The 25,407-nt window shown below is 38.8% G+C and overlaps 3 protein-coding genes and 1 long non-coding RNA gene across 4 annotated transcripts in view; 3 read left to right on the top strand and 1 right to left on the bottom strand.

The window, feature by feature from the left end:
• Positions 1 to 829: 829 nt before the first annotated feature.
• Positions 830 to 1,717, top strand: LOC129763233 (uncharacterized). The gene is made up of 4 exons (XR_008740844.1): positions 830 to 1,045; positions 1,105 to 1,251; positions 1,311 to 1,476; positions 1,538 to 1,717. It is a non-coding gene; the product is annotated as an uncharacterized LOC129763233 (long non-coding RNA).
• Positions 1,718 to 2,186: 469 nt separating this feature from the next.
• Positions 2,187 to 3,682, top strand: LOC129776624 (zinc finger protein 250-like). Its single transcript, XM_055782366.1, has 2 exons — positions 2,187 to 2,330; positions 2,395 to 3,682. The coding sequence occupies exons 1-2, from the start codon at positions 2,296 to 2,298 to the stop codon at positions 3,512 to 3,514; spliced, it is 1,155 nt and encodes a 384-aa protein (XP_055638341.1). The 5' UTR covers positions 2,187 to 2,295; the 3' UTR covers positions 3,515 to 3,682.
• Positions 3,683 to 3,686: 4 nt separating this feature from the next.
• LOC129776629 (ADP-ribosylation factor-like protein 6-interacting protein 4) lies at positions 3,687 to 4,423 on the bottom strand. The gene has a single exon (XM_055782378.1). The coding sequence runs from the start codon at positions 4,361 to 4,363 to the stop codon at positions 3,725 to 3,727; it is 639 nt and encodes a 212-aa protein (XP_055638353.1). The 5' UTR covers positions 4,364 to 4,423; the 3' UTR covers positions 3,687 to 3,724.
• A 2,997-nt stretch (positions 4,424 to 7,420) lies between these two features.
• Positions 7,421 to 25,407, top strand: part of LOC129771707 (hamartin) — a 28,036-nt gene continuing 10,049 nt past the window's right edge. The window contains exons 1-2 of the mRNA XM_055775646.1: positions 7,421 to 8,215; positions 16,275 to 17,609. Of these exons, the coding sequence (XP_055631621.1) occupies positions 8,122 to 8,215; positions 16,275 to 17,609 (1,429 nt within the window). The 5' untranslated portion in view covers positions 7,421 to 8,121. The remainder of the gene's footprint in view (positions 8,216 to 16,274; positions 17,610 to 25,407) is intronic.

Below are 25,407 nucleotides of genomic sequence, written 5' to 3'. Positions count from 1 at the left end.
ATAAGGTTGACGTCTAAATGACGCCTCTTGCAAAAATCTACTTGACTATCACAAAGCACCATCTTTCAATGGATACGTGTCAAAATTTGACAGCAACCGGTCGATTGGCTCGTGAGTTACAGCATTGAGAGTGAAGCAACTTTTGTTATTGTGAAAAAAATGAAAAAAATCACAAATCAATTGGGCTTTGAATTGCTTTCGTATCCACCGTATTCTTCAGATATGGCCCCCAGCGACTTTTTTCTGTTCGCAGACCTGAAGAGAATGCTCGCTGGCAAGATATTCAAGACCGATGGTGAAGTGATTACCAAAACTGAGGCCTATTTTGATGAAAAACCGAAAGAGTACTATAGAAATGGTATGCAAAATCGCTATAATCGCTGTATCGTCCTCGAAGGCAATTAACTTGAATAAGAAAATTAAATTTTGTAAAAAAAATAGTTTTACTGTGTTATCTTATAAACTTTTCAGCCGAACTGTTATATTGCCACCAATGATTCTATTTTTATTATCTTTTTTTCTTCTCACGGCCCGTTAAAGGATTAAACAATAATCAAAATATCCGAGCATTTTGTAGGGTTCATTATAATATATGTTCTACACAATTGCTATCAATCTTGATAGATTCGCATATTCACACCTGCGAGTGTTGACTCTTGGTTGAACGGACTTGGAAACTTGACAGATAAAGAGGGAGAAAAGGATGGACTTCCGTGAGCTACGATGAGGATGAGAAAGTGTTTGAGAATTGGCTGTGAAACATTACACATTTCACTTTATTCCTAACATCCCAGTTTCATATATTTTCGAGCGGTTATGGACCCGATGTGGACCGAATGTCACAAAGTACTATAAAAGTACTGGATTAAAGCTCCTCTCTCACCCCCGCATGAAGGACTGTCTATAGTTTGAACTATAAAAGTACGCGATAACTGGTGCTGAGCGAAATGGCATCACTGCAGCGATTGCCTTCCCTCTCTCGCATTGAACTGTCATTCAGATAAACAAAAACGAGAGAAGTGAATGGATTAAACAATTTGCTTGAGTAAGTATGTTTTTCTTTAATTAATGTTTAATTTGGATGTCTTTTTCTTTGAATTGCAGCTAACAGAAATTCGAGGAATAAAATAATGGGTTGATTTTAAGGATAATAGTACCATGTACTATTCCTACGCAATAGTCCGGAATAAGTTCCAGTTGTGTTTCCTTGTGTATAGAACCCGCGATTAAGTGTGTGTCAATAGCAACTTGGTATGTATATCTATTGAATATGTGCAATAAATTATTAAATGAAATGCATTTCATTTCAGAGTACGCCCCAGTTGTGGAAAAGCTTCTGTTGCTATGGCTCCAATTACCGAACCTCAAATTTGCCGGAGTAAAACCCGTATCTGTATTCAACGATTGTATTAAACACACTCTTCGCTAATGCTATCAACATCCAGGATATGAACAGGAATAAATAGGAATGTTCAGGTAAAACTCACTTGCACAATTTATAATAATCAATACATTTATGTCTACATTTACTTTTTAGTGAAAATTTGATTCATCCACACCGGTGAACCAAAATGTTCTCTCTGAACGGTGTAGCATATAATTTGTTCAAAAGAAAATTTGGTTCGCTCATTATATAGTGCTTTTATCTATTATAACTGTAGTACAGCCATGTATTAGTATTGATGTAAATAAACCAGCATTGTAAATAAATTAAATAATTTCCATCGCCGGTTTTTTAAATGTTTGTTTCAACTTTCATGAAAACAAATACCACCATAATGAGGGTTGAGCAGTTTTTCAATCGGTCGACGCGGTGCCAGATTGGCATAGGTTTGGCTCGAAATTGGTTGTCGAATACGAAGGGTAGGTCGACAAAATCGTTGCGAAATGGCACGATATCGGTACCGTTGTCGACACCATTTGTTGGGACCAATCTGGCACAACAATGTAGAGTGGGATCCGAATAAAAAATTTCGAAAATTAATTATTTTTCGACCTCCAGACAGGGGTCCCCCTTAAAAAAGCCCAATCTCGCTCAACCTGGCGGAATACTTATGCAACTCCGTGAATTTGAATTAGAAAAATTATGGCGTAAAATTTACCACCAACACACATCACCCGTGCACCACCCACACATGAAAAAAACTCACAACCACAAAGCAGCCAGCCTTGCGTTTAATGACAGTAAAAGTTGGTAAACATATATCGATTTTTGCGCAAAGATTGTAAACAAAACATTCTCTACGACTGCGGTTGCTCGCTTTTGTACCCGGATAGATTCTGCAAAAAAAATTAATGGAAGCTGCCAGCGTGACTACTCTGCTGGAGATGTAATAAGACAGCATCAGTTCAAAACAGTGAATGCGAACTGAGAATTATTTGTTTCCCTTCCAGTCCAAGCAACAACCCAACTTCCTACTGTCGGCTCTGTTTGTCCAGCTCCCTGGTGGAACCACTGTATCCGGGAGATACGAAGCAGAGCCTGATTGATCTAATTGCCAAGAATGTCCAAGTTGTCCTGATAATCGGAGAAGACTTTCCTTGTGCTGTGTGCCATAATTGTCGCGCCAAACTGGAGGATTTCGAACGGTTTCGAGATCAATGCCAAAAGTGGGATAGCTTTGTTCGAGCTAGGAGACGTGAACTGACATTACTACAGGAGACGGTTTCTGTTCCGCAACTTGGCGGCGATACGACAGAGTTGGTTGCGTCAGAGGAAATTGCCATCAAAGCTGACCCGGAAGCATTGCTCGGAGACGACGACAGTTTACCGTACGTGTTAACCGATGACAGCTGGCACAGATGCAAGTTTTGCTCAGAGGCATTCCAGAGTTTGTCTGTGCTTCTGGAACATTTTCGGATGCGTCACCCCGATGAATCCAGAATGTACAAATGTCCGAATTGTTCGCGAACGTATTCTTCCGTGGTGATAAGTGGTTCGCTGAGTCCGGCGTACAAATGCAACGAATGTGACTCCGGTTTCAGTCATCGCGTTGGTCTCGCTCGGCATAAGGATCGCTATCACGATAAAGCTTCTCCAAATTTTTCGGCGAATCGATTTAAATGCGATCATTGTTCCAGCGAATTTGTAGATGTTAAGCATAAATCCAAACATCAGTTACAGATGCACACGGGTGCACCAAGTAGCACTAAACAGTCGCCCCAGGTAGATGGGATACACGTGTGCGAGAAATGTGCAGTTACATTTTCACCTTATCAGGCACTGCTTGTCCACATTCAAGAGCACCACTGGAACGATCCGCCCCAAGATAGCTTCTGTTGTTCGGTTTGTTCAAAACTATTCGACAAGCGACGTTTATTGCAGTATCATATTCTGGTGGCACATTTGGGACAGATTCCGTACGCGTGCAACCATTGTGGGGAATGGTTCCGCACAAAGTCCCACCTCAAACAGCACAAGACAATGTTTCACGAGCGGAATTTAGGCGATGCTAGCCGGTGTGAGTTTTGTGGACAAACAGTTGAGAACGAGCAGAAAGAAATTGTGCAATAGGTCACCTGTTGAAAGCATATGTATTTAATACAGACAACGGAGTCCACTCCGCGCTTATGTGATTCACGTAGTTTATTTGACGAAACTTGAAAAGTTACAAATTGAAACAAAACCTTATATTTTAATTAAAATTTTAGAGTGCGACGAATGGAAGAAAATAAGAAACCAGAAACACTATCCACACATTCTTTTTATTTCAATGCCTTCGTTTCAGTCTACATTCCATCCAATCGTCCTGCGCTGGAACTCCGCCCCATCTCCGGCCGTCGCTTGCTTATTGATTTCGTTGTGGCGAGTACGAGATACGCATTCTTCGACGATTTCCCCGTCTCCCTTCACTAATCGGGTGCGTCCCGTTTCAGGATCGACGACACGCCGCAGCACCGCCTGTCTTGCTTCGTATTGCTCTCGCGTTTCCGGTGCACGTGCCTTCGTGTTCATCAAAATAAGTGGAATCCCACAATCGTCAGCCCCCAATGACGGATCTGACGGAGCAACCGCTGATGGTCCAGATTTGTCCTTTCGTTTCGCCTCTCGTGCTTCTTTCTTTTGCTGCTTCAACAACAGTTTCTCCGCCTTTCTTTCTTCTTTTTGTAGTTTTTTCAAAGCTTTTTTCTGGGCTTTTACGATTTTGCGCTCCTTTTTTGCTTCCTTCTTTTTAATTTTCTTCAGCTTCCGTTGCTCTTTTTTCTTACGCTTTTTTCGCTCCGGACTGCTGTTGCTACTTGAGCTGGTCGAAGAACAGCTACTGCTGCTGCTTCTGCTTCTGCTAGCTTCGCATTCACTGCTCGAAGATGTGGTTGAGTCTCGTGGAGATTTTCGATGAGACGATGCCCGTTTCATCTTCATTGCAATGGATCAGTTTGTTTACAAAACACGGAAATGTATTAAATGGAAAGCAAAATAAATTTGTATTGAAAACTGTTCAAAAAGTGGGTAAAACATACAAGCAAATATCCCACAAAAAATTGTAAGGCCGAGGACATAGTGAACGCGATGCCATGCGGGCGCGGGCTCGTTTGCGGGAAAGCTCTTTCGTTCACGAATGCCGAATAAATTTTCATTCTGCCAGGGCTCATCTATCGGATTCACTCAAGGCACTAGGAAAGCAATCTGACTTATCGGTTAGAAACATCTTATAGCGAATTTGTTTTTGTTCAGTTTCAACCTCAGTGCCACACTAACTGTTGTCAAAACGTTTTTTATTCACTCAGTTTCAACCTAGTTTTGCACTAGGTTCACCCCGAAAGCTGTTGGTTTCGCACTGAGATGTTTCACGGGTTCGCACTCGGGTTCACCAATACAGTATTTTTTTTTTTGGAAAATCTAAAAATGAAGACTATGAAAATGGAAAACCTGTTGCTTTTGTATTATTGGAAACGTAGTCCAATTCGGATTCTGATTTTGAAGAGTATATTCGCGTAGACGACATTAAGCTTCGTGTGCTTTCATTGGGAGGCGAAAATAATGATGATCAAAAAATCAAATCAAATCAAAATGAAAATCAACATTAAGAATGAAAATTTACTTTAACGTATCGAATATTCATTTTATATGATGAAATAAGATTTTTTTTCCGAAATTGCAAAAATATATTGAACGAAAACTGTGTCTGATGATGAATTTATATTATAATAGTAATTATTTGTGGAACAAACAGGAAATGCATCGACAAATGGTTAAGTGAGGGTCAGGACTAGAAGTGTTAGGTAATCAAAGAATATGAAGTAGAAATTTTCATTCAAACTTTTATATTTATACACTGCACTTGGCCCTTCTGATCTGATACAGAATAATTTACCTCCCAAGCGCTAACATCGCCACCAGACGTCTACACTGTACATTTGTCATCGTAAATATAAAAACATATCAAACTATATGAGACAGACTATATGATGAGTTTTCTATACTGCGAGCTCCACCCCACAGCGAAAGAGTTGGACATCCTGAGGCACTTTGTGTAAGCCAGATATAGCCGATCTGGTATTTACAATATCATCTTTTTGCCGCTCCTTAAGCCGGGAGACGAGACCGGCCGTATCTGAGCAGTAGGCAATCACCCATAACCATAGTAGTAGCTTGAGGTGCTGGAGAAAATTCTCTCCGGCGAAAGAAGTGAAAAACATCTTTTTGTACTCTTAATGAAAGACGGGACGTACTTGATGCTATAAATCAACGAATGGCAGAGGACCGGCTACTTTACGTTCCCCAGGAAAGCGATGGTGACGAATATATCATTCACATCAAGTCTTCGAAGAAGGTCCTTCTCTGACAGACGTGAAGGGAATGTCCAAGCGGCTCTTCTTTCGAGTCATACGGTGAACGGGGAGATATATAGTACGAAGTGCTTGCCGGAGTCGGGAAGGTGATGTAGTCTTTATGCCGAACCTGGGATCAGCCCATTATGCCAAAAGATCACTGAAGGATGGATCGGCTGGAGATAAACATTGTCGCGAAGACCACCAACCTACCCAACATTTTCCAGCTGCGCCCGATAGAAAACTTTTGGGCGAATGGCCAAAATAGAGAGACAGACGACCACCAAAGTCACGAAAAGGTAAAATAACACGCCGATATACATCTTTTCATCGGCCATGGTTCAGGTTCCGACCAACTTCCGTAAGACCGCCCAGCGCTTCATTTACGATACTTCATCAAACAACTCTGCCTCTTCCTGTCGAGTATACACTAGTTCTTCTGGCTTATTTAAAACGTTAAGCCCTGACCGAGCTAGGCAACCAAAGATGAACTTTTCGTCTGCCTCACGTTAGTCCCTGCGGATCAGTAGGGGACTTTTATAAAAAATCATTTTCCAATTTTGTTGCTGTCGCTTCCAGTTGGCACTCTCTAAACAAAAAGCCCAATGTCGGTGCGATGAAACCAGCTCAACGTATTAATCTTTTATTTGGCAGACTGTTCAAGAGCGCTTCTAATGCATCCATTAGAAGCGCTCTTGAACAGTCTGCCAAATAAATGTTTTTTTGAGGTTCATTCATTTAAGAAAATCAACATGATCAAATTGTGATATTTAAATATATTGATATCGCGGGACATTTTCGTATCTTTTGCCAAATGCGGGACGTTTCATGGAACATTTTGTTGAAATGCGGGACTGTAACGCGTAACGCGGACGTCTGGTCAGTTTATTTTTATTTATAATTTCGATTTTGAAAGCATTTTTTATTCCACCTGAATATCCGTCATTATTTTCGCCTCCCAATGAAAGCACACAAAAGTTAACGCCGTCTACGTGAATGTACTCTTCAAAATCAGAATTCGAATTGGATTACGATTCCAATAATATAAAAGTAAAAGCAACAGGTTTTCCATTTTCATAGTATTTATTTTTAGATTTTCCAAAACAATACTCGGAACTTGACAGTTCAGTATAGTTGTATTGGTGAACCCGAGTGCTGGCATAAGTGCGTTGCAGTCGATGAGGAGTACTTTGAAGAGGACAATATCGATATTGATGTTTAATCTTGTATTTTTCATTTCCTGAAAAAAATCCGGTAACTTTTTGATCAAGGTGGTATATAATGTCGATTAGTTTAATTTTACGATAGTGCATATCTTAAAAACCGATGTTTCTATTACCCAGTCTGTCGTGATAAATAAAATCAGCTTTCGCTGATTTTTTTCAGCTGATGCAGTTTTGCGTAGATTCGCCAATATCTGTTAATCTTTTGAAATGTCTCTACGTGTCTTCTCATAACTATAATTACTGTATTTTGAGAATATTATCATGACTACATTTTATAGTAGTGTGTCACAACAAGCCAAATGTCTTTTAAATGAGACATATCTTCAAATCTGGCATCTCTGCATACAACTCCACTTTTGACAGTTTGCCGTTACTAGAAGACAAGTTGCAGCAGCACATGAAGTACTAGTTGTCAGTCTTCGATCGCACACACAAGGGTGAGCACTGGTCGGTCGGCTTTGCTACGAATGGCAAAGAAGTAGTGGCCTGTAGGGAAGAGAATTTTATTTTTTTTTCCTTCACCGCAATCAAATTTGTGAAGTGTAAGCTGTGGTGGTGCTGTGTGTCTCACACTTCAGTCCTCAGGAGTTCGGTTGCTTCCCAGAGGTCGAACTTTCGGTGAAAAATATAACCATTTCGCCCCGAACGGTAGCGGAACGAAGCTGCAAAATAGCAGGAGAAAAAACGGATAGTGGGTGCGGTGACGAGAGAGGTGTTCAAGAAGCAGAAATTGTTTTCTTTGCATTGCAACGATTTTCTTGTTTTTTTTGTGTGTGATCCCTGCGCTGCACACTTCGTTCCATATTTCGGACGAGTTCCAAATAAAGTCCGGAAAATGAGCTACTCGGGAAGTGATGATCGGTGGGCTTTTGTTTGCTCCTGAGAGGCAGTGTGCCAGCCAGCGGAAGGCCATTGGACGGTAGGAACCCAGCAAAAGAATCAGCGGAATAATAGGAAAAAGTATGATAATACGAACTGAGCGGAGAAGAGCGAAACGACGTCGACGAAGACAATACTATACAACTGGTCGGGAGCGGCTGGAATCTATTATTAGTGGAGGAACAGAATAGAAAGAGGATTGGATATTTGCTAGACGAGCGGCAGTGGATACGAACGAAGCATAATGGATGTGATGAAGTTGTTTTCCGACCTAGAGTCCAACAATTCCGCGCTGGTAGACGAAGCCAAGAAGCGATTCTCCGAGCTGTTTACGGCCAGTGAGTATGCAATTAGTGTTTGGATCTGTTTTTCTTCTATGTTCCCAAAATTTCACACTCCGAATTAACCTTACAATCGGTGCCCCAAGTTTTAGATGAGATCTTCGAAGATAAAAGAGAAAGAGTTCTTGAAAAGGTACACAATTGCTGTCCGTGATTTTACCAGGACCTCTACTATGTGCCCGGATGATGCCAACATCAAAAGGTTCAAAAACCAAAAAGTGACGCAGCTATCAGTAGGATTCAAAACCAATTAAACTGTCTAGATCTTGGCTGTTTCCTGCTCAAGATGTTGACTTCAAAAACATGGCTGTCTGTGACGGTTCTGGATTTTAGTCCCATTAGATTTTGGGGTTGCACAAAAACGATATTTGATAATTGGTTTTTAGTCTTCGGATAGCGCTTATTCAGGACAATGTTTGGGCTTGCATAATTATGTTACGACGTTGAGTTTTTGGAAGCTAGTCTGTTTCTGTTCGGTTCTCATATCATTATTTTAGGAGTATTCAACTTCGTATTGCATAATCTAGGTAAAAGTTTTAGGCCTAAGATATAATTTTAATTAACTGACCGATCTGACTGGTTTGTATTGTTTACGCTTTTCAAAATTATTTCATGAACAATTCAAACATCAGCCTACCTCTCACAGTTGACAGCAAAACAGCTGGACGGTGGGGATCTGTTTTTTTGGTGCCAAACTTGAATGAGCCAAGGTTTGAGATGGGGATATTGGAGGGAACGAAACGCACAGATGTTTGTTCACTATCCGCGTTGACGGCTTTGAGCTTCGTATTACGAAATTGACAATATGGGGTTGCAGAAGAAATGAACACACTTTCAAAATAAAAATTATGAATGAAAATTATTTTTTCCAAATCAAAATAGTACTCTATGTAAATGAAAATCACTTTAACTTGCAAGTAGGGAAAAAATATCATACAAAAATTGTGTCTAAAGATGATTTCATATTATAATGGTAAATTTTGGTGAGAATATCTAAAATTTCATAGAAAATAGTTTAAATTAGGGTCAGAACAACGTACTGCTAGTAGGTAAATAACGCTAAGAAAAAAATTTCATACACATTTTAGTAATTTAAAACTGTCTTAGGGCCGACTAATCTGATAGAGAAAAGTTGGCCTCATACAAACTGATGTCGTATCCAGATGTCGACACCATTCCGCCGTCAACGCGAATAGCCAATGAAGGGATGTATGGCCTCTTGAGGACAGTTGTGTATGATTTCGTATGGTTAGTGATCCCCGATTTTCGAAAGTAATCGTTCATCCACTAATCAAATATTTTCAAATATTTGCGTGGTACACAAACTACGTAACGTTAAAAATGCGGATCTTGGACTCCCTCCACCTCTACGTAACAATAAATAATGGAAGACGAACCGCCCTCCCCTTGAGTTACGTAAAGCCAACATAATCTGTTTACAAAGTCAAAGTCGTTTGGAAAAAAATTCACAATATTTTAGTTTTTATTAAGTACTAGCTGACCCGGCAAACTTCGTCCTATCCAAAATTTATTTTTCGTTATCACATTCAGGTTTTCTTACTAAGCGCACGTTCATGGGTCCAGTCGAAGAACTGTTCATCGATTGATCTTCTAATCTACCCTTTAAAATTACCTTTTGCTATATTATAAAATTTATAGTACTTCTACCAAAACTCGTCATTGTAATATCAGTTTATTTTCAGACAAAATTCTCGTTCAAGATTTTTCAATCACTTGCAAATAACATGTTTCTCCGTTACATGGAATAAATGTTTGATACAGAAAATATGATAGAACAAAGACAGTCCTAAATCGGGTTTTCTCGAGTTTTGCTCTTATCAACAGATTCGGTGATCCATTTTTATTTATTTATTTTTATATAGAAGAAGATATAGTAGTGCGTTTTATCACATTAAAATCCATTTCCACTTTCGAACAAAAATCAATTTCGTTAGCGCAAACATCAAATGAACTAACAGCGCTTGTCACTATGTAATTGTAGGACATATGCGTATGTAATTTCCGGATTTTCCTTCAGAGTTTTCCAAAAAATTTTAATTGTCTTGTTTGGTTGAAATATGTGTATAATTTTTACGGGACCACCTCTTCATTTCAGAGGAGGAAGGGGTGCCATACCATCATATAAACATTTCTTGTATCCAAAAACCCTCACATCCCAAATTTGGCTCCATTTGCTTGATCAGTTCTCGATTGATGTAGAAGTTTGCGTTTCATTTGTATGGCAGTCCTCTTGCCTTTAGAGAGAGGGAAGGGTTGTGAAACCACCATATAAACAATTACCCCCTAGATTCTCCATATGTCAAATTTGTTTCCATTTGTTTAATTAGTTCATGAGTCATTCAGATTTTTTTTCATTTGTATGATAGCCTCCTACTTAGAGAGGAGAGAAGGGGTATGTAACCACCATAAACACATTTGTTGCCCTCTAAAACCTCCACATGCCAAATTTTGTTTGGATTTGCTTGATTAGCTTTCGAGTTATACAGAAATTTGGGTTTCATCCGTATGGCAGCCCCCCTCTAGGAAGGGGGAGGAATGTCAATTCATCATAGATACGTTTTGTGCCCCCTAAAATCTCCACATGCCAAATTTGGTTCGATTTGTTTGATTGGTTCTAGAGTTATTCAGAAATTTGCGTTTCATTTGTATGGTAGCCTCCCCGAAACGTTTATCTATCCCTAAAATATCTATATGCAAAGTTATTGATTGCGCCCTAAAACCTCCACATGTCAAATTTGACTCTATTTGCATGATTAGTTCTTGAGTTATGCAGAAATTTATGCTTCTTTTGTATGGCAGACCCCTCTTAGAGAGGGAGAGGAATGACTATTTAAAACGTTGAGCCCCGAATTTTTCTAGCTGCGCTTTCTATTCAGCCCGCATCAAGAGGAGAATAAAATAAAACAATATATTTTAAAATCTATATATATAAAAATGGAGTGATGTCTGTCTGTCTGTCTGATTCTTATAGACTCGGAAACTACTGAACCGATCGACATGAAAATTGGTATGTAGGGGTTTTTGGGGCCGGGGAAGGTTTTCGTGATATTTTGAGACCCCTCCCCCCTCTCTAAGGAGGAACTGCCATACAAATGATACACAAATTTCTGCATTACTAGGAAATTAACCAAGCAAACGAAACCAAAGTTGGCATGTGAAAGTTTTAGGGTGCAATAAATGTTTCTATGATGGTTAGACAGTCCTTCCCCCACTCAAAGGGGGGCTGCCATACAAATGAAACACAAATTTCTGCATTACTCGAGAATTAATCAAGCAAATGAAACCAAATTTGGCATGTGGAGGTTTTGTTTCTATGTTTCTATGGTGTTAAGATACTCCTTCCCCCTCTCTTAGAGGGGGCTGCCGTACAAATGAAACACAAATTTTTGCATTACCCGAGAATTAATCAAGCAAATTAAACCAAATTAGGCATATGGAAACTTTAGGGTGCAATGAATGTTTCTATGGTGTTCAGATACCCCTCCCCCCTCTCTTAGGGGTGGCTGCCATACAAATAAAACACAAATTTCTGCATTACTCGAGAATTAATCAAGTAAATGGGCGGGACGAAGTTTGCCGGGTTAGCTAGTATATTTATATATTTTTAAATATATTGTTTTATAGTCCTACGTCACTTCGGTTATGTCCCGACATTACCCACACGTCTTTTTTTTTGTTTCCAAACTTGAAAAAGTCACTCGCCGGGCAGAAATTTTTCGAATGAGGAGGTATCTCCGCCATGAAGGCCTCCTTTGCAGACCTCGAGAAAACGTATTTTTTCGTTAGGGTGACCATTTCCATTTTTGGGTGGTCCCAAAAATCATTGTTTCAATTTTTGGGAAAAACAACCACTGAACCACTGGACCGATTTAGATGATCGGCATATCAAATTGAAAGCATTGGCATAAGTCATTGATTCCGAAAAAGAAATTGCTGGAAAACGATTCTCGTGTGGAAACCCCAACGTTGAGAAGACCTTTCCATTAATACCGAATGTTTTTAGGAAACATTTGTGAGAAAAAGGTTGTGCTATGCAATAAGTTTATGATGGTAGGCTTTACTTTGGAAGGATAACATCAATGAAAATGTTGAGCTAGTTAATTCAACGTGTACGAAATTTTTATTCTCCCTATTTAGAAGACAAGGAAAATTGGAAGGAATAAGCTTTTGCGTTTGATGAGTTAATTATTGAGTAAGTTAATAAAACGGCTACGGGAAGCGATGCTACGGATATGGGAAACGAAATCTCTGGAGGGGAAATGAAAAAAATTAGAAAACGCACAGAAGGAAGCCGAAAGATTGCAAGGAAAAGCATTTCGTTAAAATCGTAACAATTTCGTGACATCGATCCGAATCAAAATTAATCATTCTGTACAAGTGTTTAAGGGGGGGGGGGGGTCTTCGTAGCCACTTGGTTACGCGTTCGCTTACCAAGCGATCGATCGTGAGTTCAAACTTAGGGCCCTCAATTGACCATCTTTGTGTTGTTATAGAATAACTACGTCCACGCAATCATCATCAGCGATGGAAATCGATCCACGGTGGAACAAAGATCGATTCATCCATACAACTGCTCTGCTCTGCAAGAAACATCGGGCTGCTGTTCTATAAATAACCCAACAATGATCAATATCAACTGTCTCCGCTGTCCGGTCTGCTGAACAATGGATGAACAGAAAGAATACCCTTACGCCTAGAATGGCTACTACTGTGTAATTTACCATAATGTAATGGAACAGAAAACTTAACGCCTAAATGGCTACTACTAACTACTGTGTAATTCACAATTTATGGAAACATAAACATATGTACATGTACACGATTAAACCCGGCTCTGTTACAGCTAAATGCTAATGAGCCTAATAAATAAATAAATGGAATAAAAAAAAAAGTGTTTAAGGGAGCTTCAAAACAATTTTAAACTGTATTAGTGAATCATTCTTCGTTTAACTTAATTAAAAATCACAAACAATTCTCGCGTAACTTTTGAAAAGGTCCAATGTAACATTTTCGTCAACTCGAGAAAAACGTAGTTGAAGACCCGAACATTATTCCGCGAATTGAATAAAAAATTATCGATCTTTATCGCTCCCCTCACCACTAGCGATCAAGAATAGCTCTCCAAAACCAATCGTAGCTGTTGTTCCGTGATTTGAGTTTAAAGTTGAAGCCAAGGAGCGAAACGTTTTGACTGCCCGCGTTTGCACATTGGACATATTACGTTGCACGATAAGAATTTGAAACTAACTACTAAACAACAATCCAAAAAATCAGCATTTCGTTCTAAAGACAGATTATTATTGTTATCACCCGTTGAATTGAACTGAAATCGATAACAACTACTGTAAGAAACAAAAACTCAAAACGACCGAAGTACGACTTCGTGTTGTTTTGACTGCTTTGTTACTTCGGACGTTTCGGGCATCGGAGGAAAGTGGCGTCCGAAGTAACAGCCGGGTGCTTAAAATCCGAATCTGTACATTGGATATTTTTTGTATCGGCGATAAAAAGATGAATAAAGTAGATACGTGAACGATTGTTTTTGTAATACATTCAATGATTGAAGACTATTAGCGTGCATCCATTAACTCGATTTGTTTACATTTGTTACATAGGACCTTTTCAAAAGTTACGCGAGAGTTCATTTATAGGCAGATATCGACAGACGTTCTTAAATTTAATTTGTTTAAGCTAACTAAATGTTTCAGGGACAACAGCTAAAGAACTAGTAGAGAATTCGATTATTAGTCTACAGCTGGAATTTTTCTGAAAAATTCTTGGAAAATCAGGGAATATCAGGATTTTTTTCGGATTTTAACTCGATACCCTAGCACTGTATTTTTTGGAAAAATGGCTCCCTTTACTTTGATAATTATTCGATGTATTCATATTTTGATTTTTCATTATTCGATACAAAATGAGTCGATTAAAATTGTACACACTCGATTATTTGAATTAATCGAACGATTAACCGACATCTCTACGTATGGTTAGGTATGTGGAAAGCGACCGAGGAAGGATGGAGGGAATTTTCGCAAACAAAAGTGATCGAGTGGTAGCGCATGTAAACGCACTCTTTCCTCTTGGTGTGATGAAGTTGGAGCGCTGCTATATGCATCACCAAGTAGCGAGAGGGAATTAAACCGATTTTGATAAACAAATCTGTTTACTGGATGTTTGCATTCCAAGTCGTTAAACGATCGATCTCGTTCTGACTTGTTCGATTCGCAGCATGAAGTTGACGGGAAGGGATATCACTTTTAGACGAAAGGAGTGATAGCGAAACAACGAGCAAAAGAATCTAAAAATAAAACTATCTACCGAAAACAACAACAACCCCCTCGCTGACTTCTATTGAGCCCATCCTTCTCTTCCTTCGATTGCTTGGTGGTGATTTTTTTTCCTTCAGATATAAAATATGAATACCCGTAATCTTTCAGTGTGATTGCTAGCCGGCTCACGTTTTTTTTTGGCAACGGCTGATTGGAAGGGAATGCTGTTTAGAGAGGGGAGTTAGTTTGTGACGATCAGTTGAATGATAGAGGCTGATGAAAATGAATGGAATATAACGCCAGGACTTAGACTAAGAGGATTTCAGTAAAAGAGGGATTATCGGTAATTATCGCTTGCAGTGGACGCAAACCAAAGCCTCACTATGTTTATTTTTTTTCTTGTGATTCGGAACGAACAAATCTAACTTTCTTATATGGGGTTGGGGAAAAAGAAATGTCGTATTTCTGATTGAAATTTGACGCTTTATTTAACATATTTAAAATTATCCAATTTAAGTCAAATATGCGCCGTTTTGTTCGCAAATTTGTTGCCATTTAGAAGGCAACTTCATTATAACCCCCCACCCCCCTTATAAATCCCCCCCCTCTTTATTTGCAAAAAACTCAGACAGCCAGTTTTCGCAAGCCTCTTTCGAGGCCAACTTAGTATCACCAAGAGCGTTTTGCATGGACCGGAAGAGATGATAATCACTTGGAGTCAGGTCCGGACTATACGGTGGGTGCAATAGGACATCTCATCAGAGCTCCCGTAGCTTCTGGCGGGTCATCAAATATGTGTGAGGCCGAGCGTTGTCGTGGTGGAAAAAACACCATTCCTACTGATCATTTCTGGCCGCTTCTGGTCAATCGCCTGCTTCAAACGGTCAAGCTGCTCACAGTAGAGAACCGGGTTGAGGGTCTGGCCATAGTTGGTTGAGCAGCTCATAGTGGATGATTCCCTTCCAATTCCACCGAACACACAGCAAAACTTTCCTGGCCGTCAATTTGGCCTTATCGATGGTTTGGGTCGGCTCACCGCGCTTCGACCACGACTTTTTTCGCTTTAGGCTGTCGTACGTGATCCATTTTTCATCACCAGTCACCATCTTCTTCAAAAATGGGTCGAGTTCGTTCCGTTTCAGCAGTGCATCGCAGGCGTTGATTCGGTCTAAAAGATTTTTTGCGTCAACTCGCAACGCCCATACATCCAGCTTTTTTTTTGGATTCCAATCTTCTGCAAAGGGTTCCAAACGGTTTTATGGTCTATACCCAGTTCCTGGCCAATCGAGTGAGTGCTCACATGCCGGTTTACTTGGATGATTTCAATGATTTTATCGGTTTCCACGACGATTGGCCTACCAGTACGGGGTGTATCTTCGACAGCCACTACATCAGAACGAAATCGATCAAACCAACGCTGTGCTGTGCGAATCGTTACAGTATCGGGTTCATAAACTACACGAATTTTTTTCAGCCGCCTTCGTTGCAGTTTTACCTCGCTGGTAGTAAAAACGTAAAATATGGCGAATTTCTTGCTTGGTGGACTCCATATTTGACACGCTATAACTTGAGACTGAAAAGGTCAATCACAACACTGTCAAAACGACACTTGTAGCACAGATTGTCGTCTTTAAATAGCCGTATAACATGACCCGATGCGATAAGTACAACACAAGATATGTTTAAGTGTGGCCGTATATTGACAATATACGACATTTCTTTTTCCCCAACCCAATATTTACCTATATTTTTTTGTTTTCCAGCTCGCGAATCATGGTTCTCACACAATTTGATGGACTACTTTGGTCAGACATCATCGGCCCGGATAGTAGATGTTCTCGTGAAAGTTCAGCCTCCACACGATAAATTTATTCTGGATAAATTGTCCGAATGGATCCGGCATGGCTCTACCAGGATGCTTGCTCTGACACTGTTTGGTCCGATTATTCAGAAAAGTCCAACCTGGCTTTACAAGGTCGGTAATCATCAGCTCGTGAAGGAACTACTTAAAATGTCAAAGATGGAGAAGGAAATTATTCCGTTGATCAACGCGGTGCTGTGCATTATCGATTTGTTGCCAGTGATTCCTCTGGTTATGGGTGGTTTCGTGAATGACCTGTTCGATATTTTCAACTATCTTGCTACGTTCGATAGAAACACATCGGTTAACTTACCGGAAGATCAACTCATCCACATGCAGTTCGTGTTGTACGAATTATTCAACCGGTTGTACGGTATGTACCCATGTAATTTCGTGACATACTTGAAAAGCGAGTATCGAGGCGAGAAACAGGCTGTTTTTCAGCACACAATTAGACCACTGCTCGACACCGTCAAAATTCATCCTCGGTTGGTTTCATCGGACAAAGACGTTGAAATAAGTCAGCTACGCTGGAAAAACATGGAACCCCACGATGTGGTGAACGAATGCGCCCGAATGTCGTTAGATTTCCTGGACAAATCTCCGGAGGTACATTCTAGCACGAGTACTGATTGCCCCTGCTATGTTCAGCCATTGAAACCGGTAGAATCCAGTGCGGTTGCTTCCAGATTCGATTCTCAGTTTAAGGCTAACGTAAATTATTTCAACACAATGTCCACGGACCAAAAACTCAACATCATAGCGGCTCAGAATACCTACTGGTCGCCGAGCAACATGATGCAACCTACGCCACCACCAGGAACGGTAACAATCTCCCAAACGCCCAACCCGACACCGTGCTACACGATCCCCTCGATATCGGGTCCCCAGTTGCCGGCACCTGACGGTGCTTCTCCACCGGAAGCAGCCGTTGAGGCTACCCCCGAAACTACACCGATGAACCGGGACATCGTGAAGCCAATTCGGCCCTATCCGGTACACTCGAGCACAGTACGGGCGATGTGGACCAGCAGTCAGCCCTCGTCACCGATCAAGAAGGAGGCGAGCCACTTCACGTACGAGAAAAATGTGATCACATCCCAGAAGCTGCTGCGGATGGTGAACGACCGGAACCACTCGGTGATGCAGCTGTCGAACGCTTCGACCAACACCACGGCGACATCCACGAGCAACAGTGTGCCTTCGAGTCCATTGCCGATCGATCAGCCGGCATTTGGTGAGTTAAAAGAAGAATTCTGTTCGATGTTTGATGCTCGTGATGTTTTTTCGTTTTTCTAGGATGAAAACAAGGTATATTTTATTGTATTACTAGCTGACCCGGCAAACCCAAAATGGATTTTTTGTAATCAATACTTCAAACATTCACGTTTTCTTACCAAGCGAACGTTCATGGATCCAATTGCAGAACTATTCATTGATTAATCTTCTTATTGACCCTTTACAATCTCCTTGTACTATAAATTTCCTAGTACACTTACCAAAATTCATTATAATATAAACTTTATTTCAGACACAATTCTCGTTCAAGATTCTTCAACCACTTGCAAATAACATGTTTCTCCGTTACATAAAATACATTTTTGATACAGAAAATATAATAAAATGAAGTCGGCTCAAATTGGACTATTCCTTTCTCATTTGCCGATTCATTTTTATTTACATAGTTAGAAGATATAGGAGTGCATTTTTTCATCTGAAAATCAATTTCCACTTTCGAACAAAGATCAATTTCTTTAGCGCAAACATCCAATGTACTAAAACGCTTATCAAGATGTGATTGTAGAACATTTGGGAGTTCCTCTCGAGTTCTCGAGTTATGCGAGTGGCGATCAACATCATAGAAACATTTATTGTCCCATAAAACCTCCACATGCCAAATTTCGACGTCGTCTTGAGGGTGTCATTGATAAAAATGAAGAACGCACCGGGTAAATTTGTTCGAAAGGATACTATTGCTTCAAGTAGTGGAGAATGGGATTTGAATGAAATTCAATAAATGGTTGGTGTGATCATCTTTGATATATTTTTCGACTGACTCGATCTTGTTCTGAATGTGGTATACAGTGGTGGCCTCATAATTAGCACAATGAATCTGCCCAACCATCTCTTTTGATTTACATACATGTTGTCGTTTATAATTCATCTCTTTCATTGTATTTGTGGAGCATAATATGTAGGGGTTTGCTTGGCGAGCAAGTTATTGACATTGACAGATTCGCTGCATGTTGAATGCCACCAGGGGATAGTAACTTCCAAGGCGCCTAGAAGTATATACTAAGGTGGGCCAACTTGCTAAAACCACTCTTCAGCCATCTTGGAAGTCTACTGTGTTTTGTTTGTAAATAAAACACAATACGCTATTGCCGAAGCTCGCTCGTGATCAGTCTGTCTCTTTCACGCTACAAGCAAATAATTCCCCTTCTACTTTCTTCCGTGCTGTTTTCATATACCGCTACCCTAACCAACTTAGGGACGAAACGGCCTCACCTAGTACCATAGACCCGTCTTGGTAACTTCAAGCAAAAAAGTGGGACCGACTCGAGATTGCTTTTATGTAAACAGTGAACTTTTTTTACACTCTAAAAAGTCGGAGCGACTTGCACTGACAACTGAATGGTATTGTCAATTTGTGCGAGATGCCTCAAAACAGCTGGGAATAAATATTGTTCATATACAGTAAGTTACATCTAATGCGACGTTTGAATTATTGGACAGACCTGTAATGTGACACATTTAATTGGACATTTTTGTAAACATCGAGTTCGGGGCCCAAATTATGGCGCCACATTAAAGTTGCCACCAGACGTAGACACTGTACCACTCACATCGCCAATGTTCAATTACAGGCCAAAATCGCCTCCAAAGCGACACTGAGTGGTGCCTCGGCATGTCGTATTAAATTTAAATTACTGTATTATATTGTTATTTATGTTCGCATCATAGGCAACGAACACACATTTATTTTCCACTTGCAACAGTATTCACGATGATTGGATGGATGAATACGAGATGGAAAATGAAAGGTGGGAAGATTTTTTAAATCTGTGACGTCACAGATTTTGTTTATGTATGTTACTTTTCTTATAATAGTTCACTACATAGAAAAAGTGTTGTTACTAAAAGTAAAAATAAGCAAATGAAATGAACGAATTTTTGAAGTGTTCTAAATTTAATTTCAATTCAATTTTACTTCTCGTTACGTCGACCAAAAACGTAAACGAACAAAGTCAGAGTCACACAATCTTTTATTCCCTTGACGGATAAACATTTGGCAGTGCATGGGAAAAAATTTTGCAAGTTTTTTTCATGTAAAATGAACTTGAAAAATAAATTCAATTGACTCCGTATGACTTAGATTGAGACGAAAAGTTTTTCGCTTTCGTCTTAGTTTTAGACGACTGAAGTTTTCAGCACCCTAATTGTGAAAAAAATAATTACAATTGCTGACAAAAGTCAAACTTCCATGAAGTTGCTCGCGAATCCAAACATAGTAGACATTAGAATACTATTTCTGAAATCAAAGAAAAAAATTAACATTTTAGTTCGTGATATGTTCTGTTTTTTTCATAATGTGAAAAATAAGATTTGGAAATCTGTAATTAGCTTCTGTATATCCTCTTTCAACGTTATTCGTTGACACATTCAATTTTGTACCATTTGAGTAACTGACTGGTATGCCTGGTATGTGAACCTCCTATCTTCCTGGCTACTAACACAATCGAAGTTCAACACAACCAAAACCCGTGAATCTTCCCACCTTCTCGGGATTTCGGGATGAATATACGACTTATACATGCATCTGGTACGTCTATTGTCATGCGTATATACGATTTACTACAGACAACCAAAAAACGAATGGCGGAAAACGTTCTTGATAATTATAATAATTATTATAGATTTTTGTAAATACATGTATATTTGGAATATTACGTTAAAAAATATTTTTAAGTCCGAATATTTCCGATTTCAAGAAAAGTGAAAGTTAAAGTTGATTTTTTTTATTTTTAACTTTTGAGAACGAAAGATTATCTGTTTGCCAGTCTTTTACGTTCTGATAAACATAGTGATAAAAATAAATTAGTTCAACTTAGTCATTCAATTGCACTCAAAACTGTAAACATGAGATTATGAACTTGACAAACCAAGCTGCCAACCCTGCAAACATTAAATCGTTTAACTATCGTATATAGAGCATCGAATATCTGAAATTTTTGTGGTATATGATGCGTATACAGTAAGTTACCTCTAATCCTCGACATACCGAGGCACTACTCAGTGTCGCATTATAGGTGATTGGCCTGTAATTGGACACGATGATAGTGGTACAATGTCGAAGTCTGGTGGCCTTATTTTTGGTACCAAACTCGATGTTTATAAAATGTCCAATTAGAGATGAAAATGTCCAATTATTTGTGTCCCATTACAGGTCTGTCCAATAACCTAAATGTCGAATTAGAGGTAACTTACTGTACATGCAAGGTTATTAGGCAATATCTAATAATAAATAAGTCTGTTGTCATACGAATATACGATTCATCACTGCCATAAAACAAATGGCGGAAAATATTAAAGTAAAATGTTCGGCCCGGGGAATCACCATTTTTGTATGTATATAGAACCTTTACAAACATTTATGTTTGTACAAATAGGAATTAATCAATTGACTTTTAGGGATATAAATGTTTGATATGAGTGGTGGCGACGGTTATAAAATTGCTCTGATGGGATTTGAACTCCGGTTGTTTGGATTATCAAGCCGCAGCTATCTCGTACGGCTATCTGAAATATGATTTTAGGGCAATTAAAGCTTTTACATATGATACGAAAGAGTTGTAATCGGATACGTCATTCCTGATTGTTTATTGTGCTTTAGTGGAAATATCGCAAAATTTATATAGAAATGGTTCAATAAAGTTTAGTACCACATGTTTCAAGTAATCAAATAACATGAAGTAAAAAATTTCATTAATATTTTAACCATTTAAAACTGCCATCGGGCCTGCTCAGCAAACATTAAATCGTAAAAAAGATCGAGGGGTTGTATCCGAGACACAACCGCTTAGAACGTAGGACTACGCAATCTTTTTTTTTTAATTTGATGTTTTATCATTTCGAATATTATTTGCGAATACGTTGAAATTTAGTAAATAACTCTTTAGTAAAAAGTTCCGGGGACCCTGAAAAAGTTTAATGGCTTACGTAGTTTTGTAGAATCATTTCGAGATGCAACGGTCATTTTTGCCTTTGCGAGAACAATACACTAATTGGTCATATGTCGCAATTTGTTTCTTTATATCAATGCACGCATTGCACTGAATATTAACGAGAGGCATCTTCCATGCATCGCCATCAAAGACGAATGAACTCTCTGAGTTTCAAGTGTCTATAATTCAAAAGAAGAAGAAGAAGTGGATCGTCATTCAACAAGCATCAAAAACGCGTCTAACAGATGTGTTGGCGCGTTCCTAGGCGCCAAGGCAGTGGACTGTAAAGCGGAAAGAACGTTTCAACTGTGTGGAAATAAACTCCTTCTTCCGCCTTGAGAAAGGCAGGTATTGGTTCCCACAGCAGTCTACTAGCCAGATATCGATGGTGCGAAGGTTTCTCCTGGAAGGCAAGAGTGCACTTGGAAAGTCAAACACTTGTTACTTTTTACTACTAGGTTTTATTCGAAAGATGTTGCACATATAGCGTGTGAAAACAGAATAACTTCAATCCGCGAATGGCATCCTTTTTTATGTGCATGGGAACGTGTAACACTAGCGATGGCTCGTTGGTGCAAGGTGCTGTCGGTGATGTATAAAAACTACGCCGCACATGCGCTCAATGTGCATCGATGACGTCATGCCGGAGCGGTCGAGTCGGCCGCGAACAAGATGCACACAGTTGCAGTGCTAAAAATGGAACATCGCGAGAAAGACCGTTTATGAAAAATCGTTTCTCGACTCTCGGTCAAAACCGTCAACAAAGTTTCTAAGTACTAAGTTTCGCGCAACGGAAACAAGCAACACACAAAAAAACAAATATCGATGTTTAGAAGCGACCTATAATCATTTGAACTCTTCTCTTTTTTCGCCTGCTTTGCCATGACTCGGATGGTTGTGTTAATTGCAATGCCAGATGCACTTCAAGTGAAATATTCGCTAGCGTTCACAGCTCAAGGAGAACATTGAACACAAAACGAGCAGAATAAGCGACCTTTGTTGTTTCGGGCACAGAAAGATTCTTAGTAGTTTCCTCAGAGGAGATGCAATACTTATACGCTAGCGATAGCTCACTTACTATGCAAGGGTGGGGTTTACTTCGCAAATTTTCTCTTTTCGCTATCCCCCTTCGCTGTTTCTGTTCTAGCGGCTGCATAAGTTACCCGTTATTGACAGCTCTGTTCGGGAAAGCACACAAATGGACAGAACAAATGTATGGAAAAATGGGAATGCTTCCAATTTTCATCAATTTAAACCATATGGCTATGGGATTGTAATGTATAGCATATCAAACAAAAAAAATCTTAGAAAAATTCCAATTCGATTTGTATGCAAATCGTTTGAATCCGTTCGTAGCAAAAATAGTTATTAACGTTAACTTTATTTCATAAAAACGTGACCTGTTTTCTGATCTGATAATGTAAGACGTAGTCCTACGTCAAAAATTTAAAATTGGAGGCGATATACATACATCCAAGACACATTACTTGTATGATGTGTATAACTGGCATATGCATATGAAATTGGAGACCGTATACATGTATATGGGGTATATGATGTAATAAAAACGATAATTATATGATTTTTTTTCTAGGATGTATGTATATCGCCTCCACGTTTGCATTTACGGGCGGCTAGGCGCATCATATACATGCAATTTGTATTAATCATACTTGTTTGTTTGTGAATGTAATCCTCAAAATAAAATCATTACACTAAACCTTCGTTTCAAACAAGTTATACAGTAACCAAATCACGCAATAAATATCAAGAATTGCTGGGAATCTCGTACCAATATTTGTTCCAATTTAAATAGGTGCTTTACTCCAGTTTTGTTGACATCTTTTATGCATTCAATTAAATCGTACGATAAATCATATATAAACATAAAGATTCCCACCTTCATTAAACTTCATCCTTCATTAAACACCTCGTAGTAGAAATCTGTCAGTATGCGTACACTCTCCTACGAAACATAGTGGAAAAAAATATATTCGTCGATGTAAACAAGCGGTGAAAAAGGAGACACTTTTCGACGAGCGATTTGTATGAAGTTCCACTGCCGTTTAGAGCTTCAAGTAGTGACTAGAGATGTCTAAATATTTCGCTTATTCGATTATCGATTAATCGTCGGATCATTTTTAAATATTCGATTCATTCGAATAATTGTCTTTCAGTATTCGATTAATCGAGCGAATATTTTTTTCTTGTAATAATAATGAACAGACATTGCATAATAAAAAAGATTATAATATTATAATTTTAAAAGTTATATTAAATATAATTGTAAAATAAACATGGAGTAGAATAATGGTTTTTTGAATGAAATGATATTTCAGTATATTGATAAATTTACCATTTCATGATTTTTTGTACCAAGTTGTCTGTCGGGCTGCCGATGTTAGATGGTCACTGTTGGGGAAAAAAACCATAGCCCAATTCTTGACCTAAAAATGTATTACCCTTGAAATTTGTTCGTTTTTTCATTACCTCGATTACTGTGATAACTATTCGATGTATTCATATTTCGATTTTTCATTATTCGATACCAAATTACTCGATTATAATTACAGATATTCGATTATTTGAATTAATCGAACGATTAACCGACGTCTCTAGTAGTGACTAGCACAAACAGTTTTGACGTAGGATTACGTCTTTTGGGAACATATTGGGGTACAAATTGAAAATCGAAAATCGAGAACATCGTGAAAATTGTCTAATTTCAAGCGCTTATTGCTCAGTCATTTCATGATGGATCGATGAAATTTTTGCGTCAATCGATTTCGGCACTCCATAACAATTTTTTATATTGAATAGAATAATATATGTCATGGAACTAACTATCGAACAATTGAAAAATTACAACCCCTATTCTACCGGAAATACCCACTTCTGATTGGTCGAAATTGACGATGCGGCGGTTCCCTAACAGAGACATCAAAATCAAGCTGCCTGGGGGAAATCGGCATTGCAAATACATGAAAGTAGGGGGAGCGTTTGTTCCTACCAAAATGTGTTCCCTAACAGAGATATCAAAACCAAGCTGCCTGGGGGAAATCGGCATTGCAAATACATGAAAGTAGGGGGAACTTTTGTTCCTACCGAAAAGTTTTCCCTAACAGAGACATCAAAACAAAGCTGCCTTGGGGAAATCGGCATTGCATATACATGAAGATAGGGGGGACATTGCAAATATATGCAAATCGAGGGCATTTTTGTGTTGGAAGTAAGGTGAGTGATACGATTACTTTAAGCAAATAAAATTTAAATTTGGAACTTTAATGTTGGTTGCTTCGTGAAATTTCATATCAATGGCTGATCGTGTATTGTGAAAAATTAAGCACAAGTGTAAGTGTAAAATTGTATATGGTAGCAGTTGTGTTAAAAATGACTTGATATATGGAACGATTTATTTTAATTTTTACAAATAAAAATAATAAAGGTGTGTTTCCGCTTGAGAACGGGTCGTTCGGTTTAAGCTGTCTGTTTTGTTGTGTTCATTTTCACCCAAGGAAAGTTTATATAGCGAGAAAAATTGGAAAAGTTAAGAAATATTCGAAAAAGTGATTTCCCATTTGCTCTAGATATAGTATTAGGTGTTGTTAATCCAAATCAAATTCGCATTGCAAACGCAAGCACTCAGAAAGTAAATATTGTAAAAGAAAATTACCTTTTTCATTTCAAATATGTTTTCTCTATATTAAAGTAACATGTTTTTACCGATGAGAAAATATTTTCACAATTGATAATTGTGTTCGGGATTGATAACTATCTTATATTTGATTGGTGAGTTTTTTTTCTTTATTT

Source organism: Toxorhynchites rutilus, chromosome 1 (assembly GCF_029784135.1).
Source record: "Toxorhynchites rutilus septentrionalis strain SRP chromosome 1, ASM2978413v1, whole genome shotgun sequence".
NCBI classification, from domain to species: Eukaryota; Metazoa; Arthropoda; class Insecta; order Diptera; family Culicidae; genus Toxorhynchites; species Toxorhynchites rutilus.
The sequence above is the reverse complement of the archived record's forward strand: the minus strand, read 5'-3'. Positions and strand labels throughout refer to the sequence as shown.